The sequence below is a fragment of the Haliaeetus albicilla genome, chromosome 16 (genome assembly GCF_947461875.1).
Source record: "Haliaeetus albicilla chromosome 16, bHalAlb1.1, whole genome shotgun sequence".
Lineage (NCBI taxonomy): Eukaryota > Metazoa > Chordata > Aves > Accipitriformes > Accipitridae > Haliaeetus > Haliaeetus albicilla.
In genome coordinates this window covers 25,252,739-25,276,693 of record NC_091498.1, presented here as the reverse complement: position 1 = coordinate 25,276,693, position 23,955 = coordinate 25,252,739, and the positions used below count along the sequence as shown (strand labels likewise).

At 43.3% G+C, this 23,955-nt stretch overlaps 1 protein-coding gene and 1 long non-coding RNA gene across 4 annotated transcripts in view; both read right to left on the bottom strand.

Moving 5' to 3' along the window:
- MPPED2 (metallophosphoesterase domain containing 2) overlaps nt 1–14,306 on the bottom strand; it is a 110,048-nt gene extending 95,742 nt beyond the window's left edge. Inside the window, exons 1-2 of one of the 2 annotated variants that reach the window (XM_069804014.1) lie at nt 13,924–14,306; nt 8,639–8,882 (exon numbers count right to left, since the gene is read on the bottom strand). In XM_069804014.1, coding sequence (XP_069660115.1) covers nt 8,639–8,766 — 128 coding nt within the window. In that variant the 5' untranslated portion in view covers nt 8,767–8,882; nt 13,924–14,306. Of the gene's footprint in view, nt 1–8,638; nt 8,883–12,670; nt 12,740–13,923 lie in introns of those variants that run through there. The other variant, XM_069804015.1, reaches the window with a different exon arrangement.
- A 1,884-nt stretch (nt 14,307–16,190) lies between these two features.
- On the bottom strand, nt 16,191–23,576 carry LOC138689299 (uncharacterized). Of its 2 annotated transcripts, none has more exons than XR_011328186.1 (5): nt 23,250–23,576; nt 18,836–18,925; nt 18,509–18,629; nt 17,976–18,056; nt 16,191–17,398 (listed from the first exon to the last, which is right to left on the bottom strand). It is a non-coding gene; the product is annotated as an uncharacterized lncRNA (long non-coding RNA). The 2 variants fall into 2 exon arrangements; XR_011328187.1 differs by having other exon boundaries at nt 16,191–17,356.
- Nucleotides 23,577–23,955: the final 379 nt, after the last annotated feature.

Below are 23,955 nucleotides of genomic sequence, written 5' to 3'. Positions count from 1 at the left end.
ATTTGGGGATTACGTGCTGACTTGCTCTCTAGCCATCCTCTCTGCCCCTACCCTGAAAGCTTCAGCAGCAGCATGCAACACCAATGCTCATCCACCAGCATTTTGTTTCAGCCAACCTTCATGCAGCAGATGCTGCAGGACACATACAGCTGATGTGCCAGGAGAAATCTCCAGGTTTATGGAGGTTAAGACCAAGCTTTATGGTCAACTCTTCAGGAAATAAATAAAATGACTGCAACTCCAGGTACCTAAAGTTTATTGTTTGGAATCCAGACTTGCAGTTTGCTGCTCTAACCACTCGATACTGCTCTGGGCATGTTTACTGTACATGTTACTAGGTACAAGACTATCATAGGCTGTCTTTTTGTTTGAAGAAGGCATCAAAATAAAAATCATTAAATGAAGTCTCGTCACATTTACTACAGGATAGAACTGGTTTGACTTCAGTGTTTTAAACACACACGTTTTGGCCACAGCTTCCTCATAATATGAACAACCACACAGAGTATCACAAAACTTGCCCTCTGCAATATAAGACCTAAAAATTGCAATCTTAACAGCCCACATCAAAACTGAAAGTAAATAGGCAAGACCTGAATTTCCAAATCCCATCAAACAACAAACTCTTTATATCTTCTGAAGTATCTTCTATGAAATACGTGCAGGTATATATGCAGACACGCTTACCTCCTTCCTCTATTTTGCACTGCTCTGCACGTACACATTACAGAAAAGATCAGAAAGCCAGTATCAGGCCTTCCGCAAGCAGAAAAAAATCACAATGAAGTTCATGAAACTACAACTCCATATGCCAAATACTATTCAAACCACTGGAAACAAGAAGCCATTGCTTCAAGGACCAAAACTCACAACTTGATGGAATCCTTTCTAGGGACTTGGAAAACCTGGCATGAATTAAGAGGTGAATGTTTTTACCATGCAAAACGGAGGGGACTTACTGCCCAACACTGGCACTCCACCTTCTCTGCTACCATTCATCACTTGGGGCCATGCAAGTAACCGACCCCTCCGCCAAACTTACTGTATCTTCAAAGAAGTAACTTCGTAGCTTGCTGTAAGAGATGCACGTTTTAAATAAAACCCCCTGCCTCACTGTATTTCTACTACACCTAAGCACGTTTATTTCCTCAAGTTATGCCACGACATCTTACGGAACTCAAAACGAAACTCATCAGATGCTCTTGGGAAGGAGACAGGCTGGCCCTCCATTTCTAAATTTTTCCATAGATACCCATGCCAGGCAACCGTTGCGGAAATTAAGCCACCTCTGCTAGCTCAGGATTGGAAATGTAAACTCAAAAAGTTACCGTGCAACATTCAGTACAAAATCGACATTCATCACCAACACTTCAGTACTTCTGAAAGAGCGCTGCATCAAACTTAAGTAAGCTGCATATAGTAATTTAACACAGACCTCTAAATCCGAATTGTTTACAGGGCTTTCCTTTTGCTTATTTGTTCAACGAGATATTCAAACAAAGATTTGCAAAATAAAATAACAAGATGTGCGCCAGGTAGGTGCAGCACTTTCCTTGGGCTTGGAATAGCCATCCGTCACAGGGAACATGCTCTCTCATCACTGCTGGCAGGGAGGACCAGCCTCATTCTGCCACTAGGAGAAAACCATGAGCCAAAAACTCTACAACAGGATTCCCCCACTGTGGGGCCTGCAAATTTAGTGAGGTATTAACTCCCTGTTTGGCAATCTATGCTCTAGAAGTGGTTTCACAGGACAGATGTCACTCTCACCCTTCAAGCATTACACAAAAGCAAGAATCTGCTGCTTCCCACAACAATATCCCTACTGCCCTGATATTTTAAGAAAAGAAACTACAAACTTCCAGTGGCGGTACAACATCCTGACTGTACTGTATGTTGACCTTTTTTTGCCCAACTACTTCAGAGAAAAGAAGAACTCCCTCGGTGAGCAGTCTCCCTCTAGTACAAGGTACCGCGGTAGGGACCACTGCTGCCGAAAGCACTCCTGGTCAGATCCCATCACACACCTCCCACAGGGTGAGAACACACTGTATATTGTACATAGATATGAAACTGTACGTCAACTGTCACTCAGTATGACTGACCACTAAATGAACTACATGGGTAATACTATAACGTAGAATCAGCTCATGTAATGAAAACTTCCACCTACAGTACTCAGTTACTGAAACAAGATCGCTGAAAGTAGCTAACTGAAAAAAAACCAAGCAAACAAACACAAAACCACCACCACAGCACCGAATGGCCGTTTTAACCTGGACCATTTCAGTGGTATGATCTATCCAGCAGCCTCGCAAAAGGCTCTGCCAACGCTACCGGGGAGGTGGCAATCTGTGCGGCATGGGGGCAGGAACGAGCAGCTGGGATGCGGCAGGCTCAGCGCTGAAGTCCGCGTATCAAGAACTTCTCCCCTTCCAGCCCTGCAGGTAACCCACAGGCACCGCTTTTACATCCAGACAACCGGTGGTAATTGCACAAGCCCGATAGCTCATACGGAGGGGACTGATTGATTTTGATAGGCATGGAGACTGCTCTAGCAGCCTGTTTCCAGTAGCACTAGAGGTAAAGGTTTTATCACCAATTTAAACCAGACCTGGCTTCCATCTTAGGACAGGGCAATGTGGAAATATAGTAACTAACAGGGTAATGGTGACAAAAAAATTATTTTAAACCTGTCCTACATTTATAATAATGGCACTTTTACAGCATCGGCCTTCCAGAGATTTTCCAACATTTTTTTAAAGGTAGGTTGGTATTATTCCCTTTTACAATGACAAAAAGGGAGGTGAGAAACGTAATCAATTTTTCAAGAGAGTTTAGCATATTATGACTGAACAGCATAAACACAATACAAGGGGCCTAAATTTGAGTTTTAATTACAAAACTGCAATCCCTGAGCCTTATATCACCACTGTATGAACACTTCGCTTTCAGCAAGCTCCAGTCCAGCATCTCAAAAGGCCTTAAATATTAAGTGTACCCTCATGAAAAAGTTTTTTGTTCTCACTTTACATGTAAAATTCAAATTTAGAACTTATATTATGCTTAGATTTGGGCAAAATAAGTAACTTTAAATAATGGAAAATCATTAAGATCAGTAGAGATCTTAACTCACACAGACATACACATATGCACACACTCCAGTAAAAAGAGTTTTCTTTATGACGATTAAAATTAGCATCTTTGCAACTCAGCTTCCATCGTTCTATGGCAGGAGAATCAGAAAACGCAATCAGTTAATGGCCCTCTTCTTGAGTGGGGACTATTTATTTTGGGACAGCTGTAAGGGTTCTCACCTACAGCTGTCGTCCTCCCCGCCTTTCTGCTGGAATCCCCACACCGCTGCAGGGAGAGCTCAGCTGCTTCGGGGCAGCTGTTGAAGGGCTGCTGCTGTTGGCTTCAGAAAAACACGTTTGTTTTACGTAAGGCACCAGGTTGTAAGCTGCTGTGTTTCAGTAGTCGCCCAAGCCATTGAGGGACCAGAGAGGGAAAGGAGAATAAAACTGCACAAAGGTAAGCTGACCGATTGTGAGGCACGACCCCAGTAAAATTCCCTGTGTCCAAAAGTAAGGCTCAAGCTCTAACTACACTCGTTCAATATACTCATGTTTTCACAATTAAAGCTTAAATGTGACTTGATTGTTTCAGGCAGTACTGTTTTTTTCAATTTATTTAGAAAAATAAGTAGAGAAAAGGAACTCAGGTGGTCACAAGCTATGTATGCTTTTGTAAAAAGTGTTATTAATGGACAGAGCAACAATTTCCACCAAAACTGTGATCCTCTGTCACACCAGTATCAGCTGAAATAGCCTGCCCAGTCACACTAGGTATAGCTAACTAGCTTAAGACTGAATCTCTGTATTCTCTCAATCGATATTATTACATGCACGAACTCCACTATTCTGTAAATGTCAAATGAGTCCATATTCTACTAATGCCAACTTTTTCTCCCTCCCCCTAAATATCACACACGTTATATGAAACAAAAGTTGAGAGTATTACAAATCAAATGCATGATTTCCCACTAATCTCAGTGGGAGTTTATAAAACCCATTAAATGCAGGATGGTTTCCCCAAGAAAAAAAAATATGCAAGATCCTATTTCTCAAGGTTAGTAGTCTAATAAGAGCTCTGGGTTTTAACAATTTAAGGCTTCGTCACAGTTGAAAGTTTTTTCTTCCATGATTCTACAGCTATATTTTTATATTACTATTATTATTATATATACACATTTACACACACTCATACATTTAAATACTTTATTCAACTATACATATATAGTCCTAATAATATAAAACGCTGTTTATACTCTTTGTTTTAAAATAAGAATACTCACATGGGGAATTACTCCAGTACAGAAAAGGCAGTAAAATTATATAGTTACAGATTGTTGAATGTATCTCCAGGTATGCATAAACTCATTTAGAAGACTTTTGCTCTGGCACAGAAACCTCTGTCTTTCTTACTCCCCTACTACTGAATTTAAACCATACCAGAGTCTTAATGTGTACTCCAAGCATCCTAAAAACAAGCCACCAAGCCATTCTGGTGAGACCGGAGGAAAGCTAATGAACTCCTCTAAAAGGCTCAGCCTGCAGCAGCTTGGGCTACAGCTAGTTTATCTCCACAAAACTCCCTCACTCTTACCAGCTGGGCCTGTCAAAAAGGCTTTTTCCATGACAGATACACAAAGTTTATTACACTCTCCCCCGTTTTTTTCCCCTGTGAAAGTAAATGGTGTGTTGTACTCAAAACAGGAAGATTTTTCCCTCTGGTTAAAACTTAAGTGAACAATTTTCCATTCAAATTTGTCCCACTTTCTTCTCAGCTCCTTTCCACTGGACTGAGGAAAAAAAACAGGTGAGATGGGAAGGTTCCACAAAACTGAGCCTTAGTAATTCCTGTTAAATTAAAATAGTTTGAAGACCCACTGTGTTGGCTGCTGTAAAGCTGCCGAGTTAAAAGGGGAAAAAACCCACCAGCCACAAACCCAAAAAAGGTCTTGCCAAAAAAAAAAAAAAAAAAATCACCCTAAGCAAACGACAAATATACCTGATGAATTCAATTATCCTTTAAGTTCAGTCATTTTTACTTTTTTCCTACTGTTTGCTTACAATAGTGGAAATTTTCTCTATCCTCTCTACTTTGAGGCCATGGTTTCGCAGGATAAAGCCTTCTACAGCTTAAAGCATACCTGCACCCCAGGCTGCCAGCTCCTCCTGCGGGTGCCCATCCTGTCCCCAGGCTGCATCCTACTCCGCTGCTCACTGGTATTGTTGGCACCACTGACGATAGCCTTGTACAGAACATCTCAAGGGTCTAAACAGGCTTGCGAGCTTTTTTTTTTTTTTCCAAACTTTATAATACTTGGCAGCACTACACCGAAAGAGCAAGAAGCATCTACCTCTTTGAAGTCACAATTCCTGACAAAAAACGGGAAAGTACGAAGACTTTCCAAAGAATAATAATCATTAAGAAGCAAAGGCAGGCACTTCATAATTGTTATTATTTTGCAGCTGCCCTTTAAAGCAGCAAACAAAAGTGATGTAGTTAATTAAAACTAACTGAAAGTAAACACTACTTGTAGAAAGCATTCAAATACAAACATTTTATAACATCTTCAGAAAATAAGTGAAACCTGTAGGTGGGAGCATTGCTTCAAGATGACAAATATTTAACATTATAACGCTTTACCCAAAATAATCGTACAGTAAAAATTGTCTTTAGAACACATGTTCAAACATTCATTAGTAGAGAAATACAAAGACTGGACAAACTTAGACCAGAGCTTAAGTAACTGACAAAACTGCTGTCACAGCCAGCCCAAGCAAAGGGAGCTTTAATTCACTGTTATTTACCTGACGGTACACTTAAACAGATTCACCAAGCAGCGCTGGTGTAAAAATACATATAAAGATGATAAAAGAGAACTATATCCCTGCTGATCAAACTACATGACACTGCCATGTGAAAGGCACAAAATGAAAGCCAAAGAAAAAGCGCAGGACACGTGTCCCACAGAACAGGCAGAGCAACGCCAGTAGTGCCTTAACCACCAGGTTTACGCCGGTGATATTCCACAGACTCTCCATTTACTCTGTGTGAGATGAGAGTTGGGCCCAAAGGATACTAGAATAGCTTGGTGTACACCAAGAATCCAGTCCTCACCTTTGCACATGAAGACACATATCTATGAAGAAACTGCTTTTTAAAAAACTATTTCCTTTCGAAAAGAACATTGTCCTTAAGCTGCACCCAGCTACTGATTTATGGTATGCAGCAGGGCCCTGTAACAATGTATTGCCCTGCTATTCACATACATGTCATAACGCTCAGGTCCCGTGTTGCTTTACTCATTTCTCATCTTCCAATGATTCTTTAAATAAATTTTTCACTAGAGAAGAATAAAACCTCCTCGAACTCCCTCTTAGAAAAAAAAAATATGGATGCTTTACTTTAAGATAGCAAAAAATAAAAGCAGAATGTAAAACCAAATCACATCAAACAATCCTGGCAGCTGCAGCAATGTGGCCCTAGCAAAGATACAACAGGATAAAAAGATCATGGTTTCTTTGTTAATACTGATTTTACCAATTTATTTGTTCAGGTTTCTCGCTTGATGACAACTCCTTTCAGAAATATGCATGCTTCCATTACAAAACACTGGGAAGACAAATAAGGACCCCTTCTGAAGCTACCACGCAATCTAGTCTCTCCTCCCCAGAAATAACTCTGCTGTTCTTACCACCACACAACCCACAGCCATAGTCATATCTTCACTTCCTTGCTTTCTTCTACCCACAACTCTAGACACCTGGTAGGATCCTGTCAGTTTTTCCTCAACAGGTTTTCTAAAACTCATCATTTGCTATCCAGACCAACACCTGAACTCACCTCCTGCACTGCAAATTTTCTTTGCTTCCGTTGTAAATCCGAGATTAACGCCCTTCCTAATTTTTCTAAATTTTGATCTGCCTTTTAGTATGCCACACCCTTCCTTGAAACTAAATTACTGGTTTTAAGAAAGCTGCAGTATTTCAGTTAAAAATTCTTTAAAATACTGTCATCATACTGTACTTCATAGTTTCAGTATTTATTTCAATTACAATTTCTCCAAACAAGTAAAATATCTTTTAAGACATCTGTCAAGTCAATTATCGTTCAAGAGATACACAAATTATTAGAAAAGTAGCTGTATAAATGTTTTGGAGTGTTGAAACAAAGCATGGGCAATTTTTACAATGTTGAACACCACACTTAGTCCTAAAATCAGCTCCCACTGAAATCAACGTCAGTTAGAAGGGGTTCTTTAAAACTGCTTTCTGCATTTCTTTTGTTTGTTCCGAATTCATTCTCTACATAGAATTTGTACTTAATGCCAGTCAGAAGTGCAGTCTGGAGTGCAAAACATGCAACAGAAATTTGCTGACGAAAGGTCTGAAAAGTGAATCGAGAAATGGAAATATTTCTAAAAGAGTTACATCATCGTTGTAGTAATAAATCAAATGTAATTAATGAAAACTTTTTCCACCTTGAAAAGTCACATGCACGACAGACGCTCTTCAGCATCCTTCCTGAAGTTGGCTTTAGGAAGATTGTAAGGACAAGAAATCCTATTAGAAGGTGCTGAACTCCTACATTGTGACTCTTCCGGCAGGCTTCTACATAACAAAAATGCAATGAAGTACCATACAACTTTTCCCCCCTTATTATGCAAAATCCTTATCAAATTCAATAGTGTGACATCGTTCAAAATCCTGACTAACAATGGCACGCAGGAGGTCAAGAGATGTCGTCTTTGTTTTAGTTTCACGTGCTTTTCAGTCTATTAATGTTAAAAGAAAAAGAACCTTCACAGAAATAACCGACAGATAAAGATCAACCCTAACTAAACAATGGAAAGGAAATTCAGAGTTAAAACTGGTACTTAGCTCTTAACACAAACCATTGTGCTAGGTGCTGTGCAGCAGAACGATCCTGCCTGTCATACAATACCCAGGAATAACAAGGTGAGGTAAGAAGCCTTCAGCTCCCCACTTCCCATGCTTTTTGGTGGTTTAAGCTCGGGCCAGGGACGTCGTTTTAACGCGGTATTTGTATTTCTTGGGAGGAACTACCGGGCAGCCCCCGACTCCTTTGTGCTGCGGGTTGCGAGTGGAATGCAGCATGCGGCACACGTTCCACTCGCAACCAGGAGGACAAAAGATTCAGTGATCAGGGGGGACAATTAGTCCCAATTAGGCCTATTTCGCAGCTGAGTGGAAGGGCTGGGGGAAGGGAGCTTAAATTTTAAAGCAACGGGTCCCTCAGGCGAGTTAAAGTGAGATCAGTAAAGTGACAAGTTTCAGAAAATGTACCCTATTACTCACCGCCGTGGCAAGTTTCTCGAAGTCGGTGGCACCGCGCCTCAGGCGGAAAGAGCCATCTCCAGGAGATGATGGAGCAGTGTTTCTCAGACACCCCACGGAAGAAATTCGATAACCGTTTTGCCTATTAGCTAATGTGACTAACCAATTTTTCCAGCTTTCAACCCACTCCTTCAGCAGCAGTTCTCACTTTCAAGGCACACGCAGACGCACACACACGCACACACAAAGGCAGTGTCGGGAATACTCACATATGCACATGCGGAGGCTGGAACCTGCTCTGATTGATGTTGTAGTGTGTAAACGCCTGCGTTGGGTTGGAGCTGTATTCATCCACCGTTATGGTAACTTTGCCTTGTGAAGGAATTCCATGAGCCATCCTTCCTCCTTATGGACATGAGCAGCTCACAACTTCCCAAGGCCAGGAGCGGGGTAGGGCATCGTGTTCCAGGCAGCTCCCGACTCCCAGCAGCTCCTCATCAACTCCGTGGACCTCTGCCAGGAGAGAAAGACAGCGCACACTGCTATAAACTCAAAGGAGATGTAAACATACGCAGACGTATTACTCTATCCTCTCCTGATTTCCATTCAAAGATCTTTTTCTATATTTTTGATGTACCCATCACCTAACTCTCAAAGCATTACTATTCCCATTTTTTTTTAATTACCTCATCATTTCACTCCATCATCATTAAATACATCTGAAGGATGAATGCTTAAAGTAAGGCTTCATCTTCAGGAAAAAAAAAAAAAAAAAATCTGTGTTGAAAGCTCCAGTTAAATACTCCGCATTTACTTTACTATTCTTTATTTGAAGTAACATCTTGTGCTAATTGCAACCATGAAAATTAACAAGTGGACCCAGTTTCCTGAAGGACAGATGGCTTTCCACAAATGCGCACGCTTGTTTTCAAGGCCCTGTTTTAGCTTTACAAAATAAGTTACATCTGAGAGACTCAGGAGAAGCTGATGCAAAGCAGAAAATTTTAAAATGGCACAGCAAAAGGTACACCCAAATACCCTTGAATCAAAGTATTTATTTGTCCAGAGAAAGGCTAGTATCTAGACAACGTTAACAAAATATCCGTGTTACAGTGCACTAGCAATGAAACTGGTTTGGATTCATCACCAGACAGTAATGATTTATCTGACAGATTTAAGTGAGATTTTAGTATAAATATTTCTACGTAAGATGAAAGAAATATGCTCTTCCCTCTCTACGCATCCCCATCTTTCACTTCTTCAAAGTGCTCTTAAACACATTTTGCGTTAAGACTGGAAGCATTCTATAATATGAGTGCAGGTCCAACAGCCAGAAACTTCGCAAACCTGCTCTCTGTTGAGTTCCCTGCACAGAATCTGAGCTTCAATTTCTTCAATCAATAAACTGAGGATACCTCAGCTGCCTTCCTTTCAGAGGGAATCTGTGAAAATTGATCAGCTGATGTTCGAAGAATATTTTCAAGATGAGCAACTCTGTAAAAGCCCTGTTTACGAGGTAGATCCTCAGCTGGAGCACGCTACCCTAGCTGCAAGGACTGACATGAAATCATGACACTTTGCATCAGCTGATCACACCCCCCCACTACCTTTAGCTGCCATACGCAACAGTGGATTTTTCGTATCTGGTGTAATTTACAAAAGTACACCAGTGCTTACTGGGAAGACAAAGAGATTGGAAAGCGACGAGAATGACTTGAGCCCTGAGCATCAAACCAAGCAATATTTTTCCAGTGTGATATTCCTGGACTTCTCTTCGCTCCCAGATAGAAATGTGTTTGCCATGTGTAACGTTAAACATTTGGAATCTTTGATTTGTATTCAAAATATATTTTTAATACAAAGACTAATTTCCACTTTGGCATGAAGCACGATAAAAATGCCCTGCAAATGGCAGATGGCCTGCTATAGGCCATTTATTTTACTATTTTACAACCTCAGGCCTATGTAGGCTTCCATATGTTAGTTGGGTTAAGACATTCTGCAACCTTCATTCCAGTAATTGGGTTCTATCCTTCATCTTCTTTAGCATTGGGGGGGGGGGAGGGGGGAAGATGAAGAAACTAAACCATAAAGTTCCCATTTAAAAACTGAGTCACTAGTGAGACAGCACATCTCTGTAACTAAGATTATGGTCTGGTCTTTGCACTAATCCCCTCTCATAAGAATAAACGCAATAGTTTCAGGAGTAAAAATCAGCAAGGTGAGCTTTACTAAACCAAATCTTTACTGCGTTAGACATGATGTAAGATGCGTGCAACAACTGCTCACGAACCATAATGTAGTGGTTGCCACACCAAGTTTGCAGCTGTTTCCTTAATTTCCCTTACAATTATATTTTAGTGTTATTTTGCATAACAGTAAAACACAACACCTGCTTCAAATTGCAGTCCTGTTCCAAGTACTGTAATTCTTTTGAGATAGAAACTACGAAGAGTGTGCAACACAGAGCAGCATAATTGCCCTGCACTGAAAAGTAAATACAAATGAAAACATCTTCCTGTTAGAGAAATGACTGTCATTAACAAGAATGCTAGCCATCAAAGCTCCCAGAAAAAAAAAAACCTAAGTTTTTCTTTTACACAGCAAGAACTTTAACGCCTGCATAAATTAAGTAGTGTGAAAATTACATGTCTAATGTTATTTTTTCGCAATTAAAAGCTACAATATAAAACAACACGTTAAACCAACAACAAAAATATGCTTGGGCTTTCAGAAAAGCTAAATCACACTATTTTCAGTAATCTAGCATAAGAAAGGTCAGAACATTAAATTTCGTATTATAGTTCACTCATGGAAAAAAAATCCCATTTGTTCATGAGAGTGAATTATACACAAAGATAATAAGCATTTTTTACAAGGTTTATAACAATCCACGTTACAGAAAGAAATTACAACTAACTGGCATAAAACAAATGATAAGAGGATACTTGAATAGCTGTATTAAATACTTTAAAGTTGACTTGCAGTAAGATCGTAAGTATATAAGCTGCAATTGCTTCCCATTGTTCCAATCTTTAATCTTAAAAATAAATCTCTATACTTAAATTAAGACAAAGCCCAACAAAGCACTCTTTTAAAATGAAATTCAACAACAAATGCCGGACTGGAAAAACAGTAACATTTGAAGCTGGCTTCTGTGTCAATTCTCTAATTTCCATTTAGTGCGCCATAGAGTACTTCAGCTCGCCTACCAGAAGTATCTAATTATTACCTTCTTTACTGTGAACTTCTCTGAAGAAAATATCAAAAAGAAGCTGAACACTTCAGAACTTTAAAAACAAATTTATTTGGGGCCCAAGAAAAAAAAAATAAATTAAAAAGTCTACTTTGAATCACTACCATTCTCCTTCCTCCAACTGCAATCACTCTTTGAAGATTGCATACAGGAGACGAGTACAAAAGAATAAAAGTTGCATTATTTTTCACATCTGTCAAGTAAAACAATGTGCGGTATCTTCCACACCTTATGTAGCAGTTTTAAGCAAGAATGACTATATTAAAAAACTACATGAAGATTTGGGGTTTTCCCACATATAGCTGTTATCCTGGGAGCAACAAACCTTTCCCAGCGTGGATTTGTACCGACAGTGAGACAGGAGATGTGCTATTGTATACATCTGCTCGGTTTTACAGGTATAAACCGGCACTTTTTGATAAAAGGGCTGACACAAACTCAAGCGCAGCTAATTTTAAACCGGTATACTACTGCCGCGTCAAAAAACTATCACAAAATACGCACAGATAAGTAATTTGAAAGCCTAATGTTGCATTTCACGGCGGGCTACACGCACCAGCTCTACGTATGTCCAAGCGCACAGGCACGCGGAAAACGCATTTCCCCCAAATAAAATATTTACGCCTTCCTCGTCTGAATTTCAAAAATTTGCCTTCCGGCTGCTCTCGCGTTGCAAAAGAAAATTTCGAAAGGCAGGAGACGGCAAGGGTTAATCCCGTGTCAACACCTTCTGTCGATCCATCCACCATCCCGACACTGTTACAGCCACAAAACACGCTACACCCACCCGGAGCGCGGGCACCTGCCGCCGCAACAACCTCCCCCCGAAAACCGGCGCCCGCCCCCGCACCCCCCGGGGCTTCCTCACCCCGCGCCTCGGGGCTTATCCACCCCCTGCCCCGCCAGCCCCCCCCCGCCAGGCTGCGCTGCACTTGGCGGCCAACTCCGGGCTCCAGCCTCCCCGCCGAGTCCCAGGCGGTGGCACCGGCGGGGGGGGGGGGGGGGGGCCCGGACCCCGACTCCTTCCCCCGCCGCCCCCCGGTACCTGGGCTCCCCGCCGCTCCCCGCCTCCACCTCACGGGCCGCCCCGGCCGCGGCCCCGCGGGGCGCCGGGCTCGCCCCCCCCCCGGTGATTGATGGCTCTGGGTGGCCAATGGCTCCGGCGCGGCCCCGTCCCGGCGTGTGCCGCAGCCCCCGCCCCGCGCCCCCTGCCCTACCCGCCCCCCCCCGGCTTGCCACCGTGGGGGCATTTCTTGCAATTTTTGTGCGTTACGTGCCATGGCGCGCAAAGTTCACATCGCAAACCCCCCCCCCGAACCGAAATGATTTGGGTTGGGGGTGGGGAGGATGCTCGGGGGGGGGGGGGGGGATGCAATAAACTCCACAGCGAGCCGGGGCTGGGGGGGGATGCCCGGCTGCTTTTTATTCCGGCAGTGCCAACGCCGCCGTCCGCCGCCCCTCGCCCCCACCCCCGGAAGGTTTCCAAGTGCTTGAGGCCTCCGGGATCAGGGTTTCCAAGCGGGTTCTCCCGCCGGCGAAAGGCAGAAGGGGGAAACTCCACCGGGGAACGGCAAAGCAACCCGCTCTACCCTCCTTACTTTTGCGGCGTCTGTGTCCCCCCGTCCCCCGTGTTCCCCCATCCCCGTCCCCTCACCCACAACCCCCGGCTCCCTCCGCACCAGGAGCCCCGGAGCCCCCCGTCCTCCCGCCGGCTGCTCGCCGCTGCCGCCCGCCCGCCCTCGCTGGCCCCAGCCAGCACAATGCTCCCCGGCCTACCCTCCCGGCCCCGCCGCGGCGCCCCCCCGCCCCGACCCCCAGCCAGGAGCCGCCACACCGCCTCCCGCCCCCCAAGGCCACTTCCAGGGCTGCAGCCACCACCACCACCCCCCCCCCCCGGGCTTCCCCAATCCACCCCGGCCGAGGCGCAAGGCGGCGGCGGAGGGCAGCGGGGGCACGGCCTGGGGGAGGAGGGCAGGGCGGGCTCGTTCAGCGCCGCCGAAAAAAAGCCGCTCGGGCTGCGGGGAAAGGGCGGCCGCACCGACCCGACCCGACCCGACCCAGCGGGCAGGCGAGGGAGAGCCGGCGGCCAGTTTTATCCTTAGTATTGTTTGCAGAAGGCTGGCCCCGGCGCCGCCGCCGGAGCTCCTGCCCGCCCTCCCCTCGCCGCCCCCCCCCCACCCCGCCGCCGCCGCCGCCGCTGCTCTCGTCCATGACACGGCACCTCTAACCCGCCGCTTTGTGCGCCGCTGCCCCCCGCCCCCCCCCCCGGCAGGCAGACGCCGACCCGGGGCTGCTCACCTTCCCTCCGCCGGCTGCCGCTGCGGGCGGGTCGGGGGATGCCTTCAGCGCGGGCAGCGGGGCCGCTCCATGGGGCTGCGGGGGCGCGGCCGGGGCAGAGCCTGCGCCCGACCCCGCGGCGGTGCCCGGCGGCGGCCTGGGTCCGGGTCCGGGTCCGGGTCCGCGTCTGGGTCCGGGTCCGGGTCCGGCTGCGGGGCGGCGGCGGCGAGGGCGGGCGCGGTGCAGTGAGCGGGACTGCCACTGGGGTCAGGGAGCAGGCACCAGGAAACACGGCGGCCACGGAGCGCTGCTCGCACACGCACACACACACACACGCACAGCTCCTCCCGCTGCCTCGCACTTCACCCCCCCGGGCAGGGAGGGAGGGAGGGAGGAATCGCTGCTGCATTTCCCAAGTGCGGCACAGCCTCCCCCCCCCCCCCCCGCCGAGCCGGCAGGAGAGGCCGGCAGGGAGCAGCGGCTCTGCCGCCCAGCCGGGGTCAAGGGGGGGGGGGGGTACCGGCTGCCACAGCCCCGGGGGAGCGGGGAGGGCTGTGCCCGGAGACCGCCGGGACCCCCCCTCGCCGCCGCCGCCGCTGCGGGGCAGCGCCCGGGAGGCCGCGGCAGGCGCCCGGCTCGCACCCCTTACAGACAGCCGGCCCGGCAGCAGGCATCGCTGCTCGGCTCTCCCTCTGCCTAAATAAATAATAAAAGAAATAAATATCAACAATTTAAAAAAAAAAATCCTCGAACACAGGTTTTCACATCTTCCGCACCTTTCATCATTAGGTATTAATGCAGTGCTCTGCTCCTTCGGTGGATAAGCTAACCTCAGCAAGCAGAAAAAAAAACATCTTTAGCCTTTGAGGCTGAACATTGTCTTAGGGTAACTGGGGCTTTTCTATGCAGAGGTAGAATCAGGGAGGTTACTGTTAGTCTTTTGTTTTGGTTTGGTTTTTTCCCGAAACCGCAGCAATTGTGTCAACAGCCACGACAGTAACAAAGTAAAGATTAGAGGGGTTTGTTCTTTTACTTTCCAGGCAGCAAACGGAAGGGGGGACTTCCGCAGTCATACATTTACAATGGGGAGAAAAAAAAAAAAAAGAGAAGAAAAGCAAAAAATTCCAAATAATTTGGAATAATCGAGGCGACAGAAAATAGAAGCTTCTAACAGGCCTCTAAGAGTAAGTAGTGTCCTACATAAAAATAAGTAATTTTGACACCGGCCAACCTTCCGATATGCATGGCAACTAGGCAGGTTTTTCTTTGTTGTTGAAAACAATGAAAAGGGTCCCCAGTATTGCCAAACAGAAATCCACTAGGATGGATTGTCCTGTTTAGAAGCACAGCAAATTAAGAAAAATCAACCTGAAAAAAGGCTAAACGGCGTGAGTTTTTTTCCAAATTCCATATTAGACCTTTATGTCTGATTTTTTTACTATTGTCATTTTTCCTTTTAACAGGAGTAAAGCACTGCGAACCACCAAAGGAGAATTCCTGTTTCAGACAAAATGGCCCACAGATGAGTCGTCCTCCTCAACAAATCAAAGCAACATTTCCAGGGAATCTTTGCCTGGAATGGAGTCCGAGGCCATAGTTCCACAAATATTTTTAGCTGACTTAATCTGACAGCTGTAAAATAAGCAATCCAGCATTCAGCCCACTTACCCCACTTTCGTCCCTGTGCTAGCCCTCATGTGAGAACAGGGAACCCCACCTGGGAAACCAATCCAGTTAGCCCCAGCAGCCTGTTTTGATGTGGGTCAGGCGCCTCATCCAATCCACTTCATAACTGCACAAATGCTTCTGCTGGAACAAGGCAGGGAGCGAGATGAGCAACTGGGGACACAAAGAGAACAGGATAGCTTCATTGGTACCCCTGCCAGCTTAAATATAAAAACATGGGGGAAGCAGGGGGAGGTGAGGAGGAGCAGGTTTGATCCTGAACCTGCTGCATCCCTTCTCTGCAGTTGCAGCAGCAGGACTTTTCCTGTATTTGTGTCCTTATACATCTAGACCTCCCAGCACTACAGGAATGAGCTTCTAGCACAGAGGGAGAAACAGGGTAGAAGCCTGGGTAAGGTGACTGGACTGGGAATTGGAAAGCCTAAAGACCTTCTCTCTCACACCTTGTATGGTGAGAGACAAATCAGACATTACCCCTAGTCGTAGTACTGAAATAAGCATTTACCTAATTCACTAGTCCTTATATAAAGCAAGGTATGTGGCCTGAAAGTTAGTGGTACTTGGGTTTTGCTCACATGAATCCAGAGTGGGACCCGATTCTAAGGTCACATCTTTTTCGCAATACTAAATGTTCAGCAACAACACCAAGCTGTAATACAGTCATCGGGAGCACTGTTTTTAATACATGACTTGACAAACTCTGAAACGCTTTCTGTCAAGAGCACATAACAAAACTCTTCCTTTTTACGAACTACTTGTTTTCTGTTTCCCAGAGAACAGTATGCTTTCCAAAGATGTACCCGCTTTAGAAACCTGCTGGCCCTGGAGTTGCTAAAAGAAGAAAAAAGGATTTTTCTTAAATTAATTAAAGGGTTTTCTGAGGCAAAGGGTTGTATTTCGTTGCCTTCTTTTTCTAATTCACAAGAGCAGCATCAAAATGCAAGTCTGTAAGTACAGAAAAAGAAAACATCTTTATTTTGGCTGGAATGTGTATTTATTAATACACACTTAACAAGAGGGTCTCAGAGAGAAATTTGAAAACTTATTGTGACTGTCACAGGACTGATTTTTCTAGTCAGGTGAAATTCAAAACAAGCAGTGAACAAGCAGCTTTTGTTTAATACTTCCTATTCGTAACGTTAAAGGTGTATGTTATACACGAAATCTTAGTCACGTTTAGAGATTGCGCTGGATTTTGGTTTTCACTTTTACAAATCCAAAGTATCATGAAAGGTACAGATGCAGCAGATGCATGTTAAAAATTATAAAACACTACAGTATCACAAAAAGCATACAGATTCTTCAAAGTCTATTGTGTCATCTCTAACACACTCCATAGGTACCACTGTCTCCAGTTTCTGCCAAGCACAAGACAGAGCTAACAACTTTTGAGACACACATAGGGTAGTCCAGAGTAAACCATGGGCACCCATCTCACTTTGTTCTTTCTCACTTTGAGAAAAATCTTCCCTAAGTATCTGTGAAGGAATACAAGAAAGTATCATTTAAAGTCCACCTCTGAGAACTCATTCCTTAAATAATAAGACTTTTTGAGTCACCTTTTACACAGAAAGGAATTAAATAAAAAACCCTAAAAACCTTTCAAAGTGTATACCGTGACATTGGTCTGTGGTTACAGTACTGTCCTGATACAGACCTTACCTGGTCAGGACGTACTACCTCATGCGGTGCATTACTGTGCTCCACAGTTTGTTGCATGTTGCTTTTTGAGAGTAGTCTCACAGTAAGCTCAAGAATATTCCATCGTCTGACCAAAGGAAGGAAGACCTGATTACAAGGCCAGGTCTCACTGTATAAAATGATCAACAATGTTATTTCAAGGGTGTTTCCACAACTGCCCCACGACCCTGCCACTTACTTCTGCTCCCATGCTTCAGGGATACAAACCATACAAGAAAAAACTCAGTTTTAAAGAAAGCTTCCTTCCAAAAAGGCAAAAAGGGTTTTAAGGCATATCACTTCCCCAGACTAGATCACAGCACAGACTCTGGGATGCTTATGCTGGCATAATAGAGACTGCCACAGCCTGTAGTGCAGGTCCAAGACCAGCACAGGGTATGCTACAGTTTCAGAAAAGTTAGGCCAGTGTTTCACACTATCTTTTAGTTTGGACACAGTATCAGAAGGGGTTGGTTGTTTTGTTTGAACACATGTTATTTCATGGATGTTTAGCCATTTTAAGACCAGAGCATCAAGGGTTCTCATTTGTATTGCAGAGAGAATTCAGTTTAAGCCTGCAGAGACTGAGGCATGCTGGTACAGCACTAGACAACACATATTTTGATTTGTTAACATTTTAAGAATGTAGAGTTTGATCCAGTGGACAACCACTGGTAGCAATCGACACTGGAAGTCACTGGACTCACCATATTTAAATATAGACCACTGCGATTCTGCCAAATCTTAACAGGCTTGTTCCCCTCATTAAAGCAGAAATTCTTCAGTAACTGTGGAACAGAAGACAACAGGAGAAAACTGCATTAGTTTAGGCTTCATGCCCCACTGAGCAGATACTACATTCCAAATTTGCAGAATATAGTTGCATAGATTAAGACTTCTCCATTGCTCTCTTCCTCCATTTGTAGCCTGTAAGTCACAGAGCATTTGGTGTGCATGCTGGCCAACAACATGAAAACAACAGAAGAACATGGTATTAGATACAAAGAACAGACAAACAAACAAACAGAAAAAAAACCAGGATTCCAATTTTGAAGATACAAACTGGTTTTTTAGCTCTTAGAGCTTCTTTCCCTTAGGAAAATCACAGACTGGAACTAGCAGCTAATTAAATCCTAAAAAAAATCCTAAAAAAAAAAAAAGCCTCTTGGCTTTTGATTTTTGTAATCTCTACCATTACAAATTATCTATTTCTGTCACACACATGGGCCCATACACTAACCTGTTCAACACTCCAGCAAACACTACATCTTCAGGAAGAATCCATGGCCTCTCCATATAAATGCACCAGCCTTTAGAGAAAAAGGACAACTCTCAAAGGGAAGTGAGCCTTCTGTCAGAATCTGCAGACAGAGAGGAGCACATCACTATTATGCTGATAGACCATCAGTTAAGACTACTGAAGGAAATATCACTAGTTGTCTTCTGGGCATTCTTTTTATATTCGATGGACCAGAACATTGTCACAGGATAATGGTTGTCTGCTGCCTTGCCCCTATTAAATTAAATTAAATTAAATTAAATGTTTGATTGGAACTTTCCTACTCACCCTCTGCAGAAATAAAAAATGATGAAAAAAAGCTGTGGGTGAATCATTTGCCCTTCTGAAAACTCCCAGTGTAACTGCTAGCCAAGGTACCTAGAGAAGAAACCACTCCTATTAATTTTGTTTGTTTGTTTTGAACATTCTACCTGTCCTGGTTTCAGCTGGGATGTAGTTAACTGTCTTCCTAGTAGCTGGTACAGTGCTATGTTTTGAGTTCAGTATGTGAAGAATGTTGATAACACTGATGTTTTCAGTTGTTGCTCAGTAGTGTTTAGACTACAGTCAAGGATTTTTCAGCTTCTCATGCCCAGCCAGGGCACCTGACCCAAACTGGCCAACAGTGTATTCCATACCATGGGACGTCCCATCTAGTTTAGGAACTGGGAAGTGGGGGGCAGGGATTCGCCACTCGGGGACTGGCTGGGTGTCGGTCGGCGGGTGGTGAGCAATTGCCCTGCGCATCATTTGTACGTTCCAATCCTTTTATTACTACTGTTGTCATTTCATTAGTGTTATCATTATCATTATTAGTTTCTTCTTTTCTGTTCTATTAAACCGTTCTTATCTCAACCCAGGAGTTTTACTTCTTTTCCTGATTTTCTCCCCCATCCCACTGGGTGGGGGGGGGGGAGTGAGTGAGTGGCTGTGTGGTGCTTAGTTGCTGGCTGGGGTTAAACCACGACACCACCAAACCTTCTTTTTGAAAATTAAGAAGGATGTATGGGTGATTTATTCCTTCATAATAGAGCAGGCAGTAACTTCAGTTTTGTATGTCCATAAAGATGCAAGTATTGTTTGATGCGCAGCAGTTACTGCAGAGACATTACTGCAGGAACTCCCAGATACCGAAGGTTCAGGGCACCATACAAGGAAAGGTTTTTGGTGGTCACCTTCTGGTCAATGAGCTGTGGCAGGGAATACGCAACTGTGGGAGTAATGTCAGGTGTTCAAACATCCTATTTATTGCATATCAATTTACCTGTTTAGGAGAAGGTGGATGTCTTTTTCCTCAAGTGATCATTTTATCACTTAAGTGGTCTACAGTGCATTGAGTGAAAGCCAATGCCTGAGAAAACCAGCCGTTTAATTCAGCGGCAGTTCAGGCACTCAAAAGCTCATTGTACCAAATAACTCCAAAAACTTGAAGGTCTGTCAGGAAACAGGCATTTGGTACTACAGTAAAGAGTATTACAAACCTCTCTTCTCCTTGACCTTTAACTTATTCAACAACTCCCTTCCCTCTTCATCACATAGATTATCTCATCCTGTGGCAGACTCTGTCCATACTGCATTTCTGCTCCTGGTTGTAAGATGAACTGTGCCCCCATGAGTTTTGAGAAGTCACAGTGACGCCAGACAGCTTCCTGTCTACACTCTCCCTCTACCCATGTCCTTCTGATTTTAGAGCGAAGATCCAGTGAAGTGGGTTTATATCACACTGAGTGCATTCTGCAAATGACAGACTCCACGAACTGAAATTCCTGCAGACAGAGAAAAATTCTCTCTATTCCTGAGAGAAAGTCCCTATTGCACTGAAAGTTATGTATGAAATTCTCAACATCAGTCAAAATTCCACATGGAAAACAAATTGCAGAACTGAAATAGATCTGAGCTCACAGTGCAAGTAAAGCAATTTACATGGTGGTGCAGAAGAGAGAATATTACTCCTATGCTATCTTGAAGATTTTTTTGAAGACTACAGATTTATAATGGCAAATTCATCTGATGATAATGACTGTTGTCAACAGTTACTCAGAATTAACCTCTTTACATCCAAACAAATAGAGCTTCACGTCATGCCTTGCATAATTAACTTCACGCTTTTGACAGACGTTAAGAACCATGGTCTCCAGCACATCTACATCTAGTTCCAGTTTATGGACTACAAATGACCTTTGGGTCAGGAGTGTGGTCCCTTTATAGAAAATTGTAGGGAATTGTAGGATGAGCACTTTAAAAGGGTCAGGTGTTCCAACATGGAGATTTTTCCAATTTGAGCATGAAGCTAAGAACAAGACTCCCTAAAGAAAGGAAAAGACTTTCGCAGTCATTCTCAGGAGTCTTGTCACTTTGAATATCCCCAGGAACACGGCTGAGCTGAAGGTACTTGTAAACCTAGAGCCTGAAGACAAAATCTTTATTATGTGTTAACTATCATAATTATCAAACTCTGTTGTACAGAAAATACAGCTCAGAGTGCTTATGAATCCTCCCATTCTGTGGTGAAAGAGCAAAGCTTGAATTCGAATACAGTGCTCTCTAATGTAAGATAAGGTTCTGGAAAGAAATGGATACGGTCTTACGGTATAATCTCTGGTTAATGTTAATTTTTATCCCTTGTTTTGATGTTTTAAAATCAATATTCCGTAGCAGCTATTGTCTAGATTTTTAGTGCATCCAGGCTGCAAACACTTGCTAAGAACTGAGGGATTCTACACTCTTTGTTTCAGACACCCTAGGAAAAAAAATCCTGTATTCCAGTTATTGTCTAGCATTTGAGTTCAGTGTTGGCAAACTGGTCCCTGCATGTCTTTGAGGCATATGGAAATTGATGATGAAAGTGTCTAGTATAACTAGAAGTATAATTTGATGAAAACTGAAGCAGTGAACTGTGAGAACCTGCTAAATCAGTGTCATCAAACTCTGCTTGAAAAATAATGAAACAGAAATACTACTAGGACATGAGAAATGTAGGGCGAGGACTGTGAAACCAGCGAGTAAATACAAAAATTAAGGAAACATACAAGGTATTATTTTAATTGTTATATTTTTAAACACATGCCCAAAATACAATACAACATTCCTGTCCAAATTCACTTTACGGAGACAGTGACATCATGTCTCCTCCAAACTGTTCAAGCCCAAATCTTGGCACAAGCTCTTCCAATAGAATACCATGTTTGGCCCTGGCACTCTCGCCTGTCTACCCGTAACCATGTGCAGAATAAGAACAGCAGCGTGGCCAATGCAAATCCTAGTTATAGCTCAAGTCCCTTGGGGCAATAGAAAAAGACCAAAATAGAAAACATATTACAGTTTTAAAGCAATAATATTGCTAAGGAAAATAAAACAAATGTAACCTCAGAAGTAAGATGACATTTATTGCCTAAAAGTTAACAATTCCTGAAGCTGTAATAGTACTCTATAAATAAGACCTGAAGATGGCAGTGAAAAGATCCTGATATTGCTTTATTCATACATTTTGAATGAAAACAAAACAAACTTACACAGAAATCTGAGAGCACGAGGACAAAGGAAGAAGATACTGTATGTTTTGAGGGTTTCCCTACATCAGTAAACACTCAAATTACTGAAAAAAAAACCCATTAATGATTCTGTTCAGTTGTACCCATGTTTTGAGATAGCGACATGTGTATGTATGCTCAAGAAAGGGATATAAGCTTGCATATTCAAAGACTTGCCAGAAAATTTGTACTAAAAGATCACAGGGAGACAGAGACAGCTGGAAAAATTGGAGCAGGGGCTCTGATTTTCATGCCAGTGTTACACCTAATGCAAAGGGAATGCAGATGATAGACTGCAAGCTATATGTTATTCCTCCCACCACTTAGCAGTGTGTTTGTAGAGCTGAACAAGAACAGGAAGTAACAAAAAAAGCCCAAATCAAACAAATAAACAACAAAACAAAACAAAAAGACCCAGGAATGATAAAAAGTGTGCTATTGTAAATGAAAATATTTATGTCAGGACATTTATTACAGTCACATCAACATTTTCACGTACAAAAGGCAATCATCAAGATTAAGCAGTGGATACCAAGCACTAATTTCTCTGAAGTGTAGTCTGATTTGGAAATTTAACTGAACTATACCCACAATCTCACCATGGCATGCACATAGCAGAAACTATGAAATGGAAGATGTCTGTAAATAAACATCTCTTGAAGGTCCTATATCATCCTTTAGAAGAATGATAATGAGAAGTTTCTGCACATGGATTTATCCAGATTAATTATCAATAAGCCTAATTAGAAAGTTGTGCTAACAAATATCTAGAAGACTTCTTTCTATTAGGGAATATACTGATAGGAGGCTTAGTAGAAAAAGGGTAAGTGGAATCCTGAGAGGATTTTCTGGTAATACATTCAAGTTTCTAAACTAATCTAGGCATGATTTCCATGGATTTTGATATCATCTTTTCCCATGAGGTGATCTCAAAACCTATGTCTTAAAAAGTCATTTTTCTCTGTCAGTTACTGTTAACCCAAACTATGCACTCGAGGAGCCTTCTATCAGTGTTCTTCCCCCTCCTCGGACCTGTTGACCACAATTCCATCTTTTGTGATGTTATTACTGCAAATTCAAAACTGTGATCTTATTGTAAAAAAATGCCTTCTAAAAGAAAACCAGTTTACAAAATCAGTTTATAAATCTCAGTTAGAATTTAACCAGGGTACCTTTCTGTCCACCTAGGGTTCCTGTGGATTCCTATTGTGCAGTCAGATTTGCACACAGCGTAGCCTTTGACAGTAGCTGAGAGCAGCAGAGTCACAGTGCCCGTTTGTAGCAGCCTCATTGCCACAGTGACCTGTCCATTGAGTTGTCTCGCCTCTGGAAAGGAGAAGTGAAAAGGAAAAAAAGTAAAAATACAAAAATGGCAATGTAAAAGACAAAGGAAAAAGTATGGGTTTAGATCCCAACCTTCTACAAGCACAGTGGCACATCCAGTACGGGGCTAAGCCTACAAAACTCTATAGCTTCTAAAACAAATCCAGACACAAAACTTCCCCAGATTAGCTGATGTCTCTACCCAGTTGCAAGATAAACTAATAGTCTGACAATGACTCTTTCCCTTTTAGAACAAGCTGGTAACCTTAAGATGGTCAAAATCCAGAATAAACCTGGACAAATGTATATTTAAGCTTCTGCCCAAGCTTCAGACTAAAGGCTGCACTTCATGTTGTTGGGTTAGAGAGCAGAAGCTACAGAATCACCTTCATCCCACTGAAATCCTTGGCTTCACTTCTAGCTAAATTGATAGAATTGAAAGGAGCAGATGTTCTGCCCTGCCTTGAGATCAGACCCTTGTATTTGAGTTGAGACATTAGCTGTTGATCTAAAAGCTTTTTTTTAAGTATACATGATTTTTCAGCCAGCTATTTC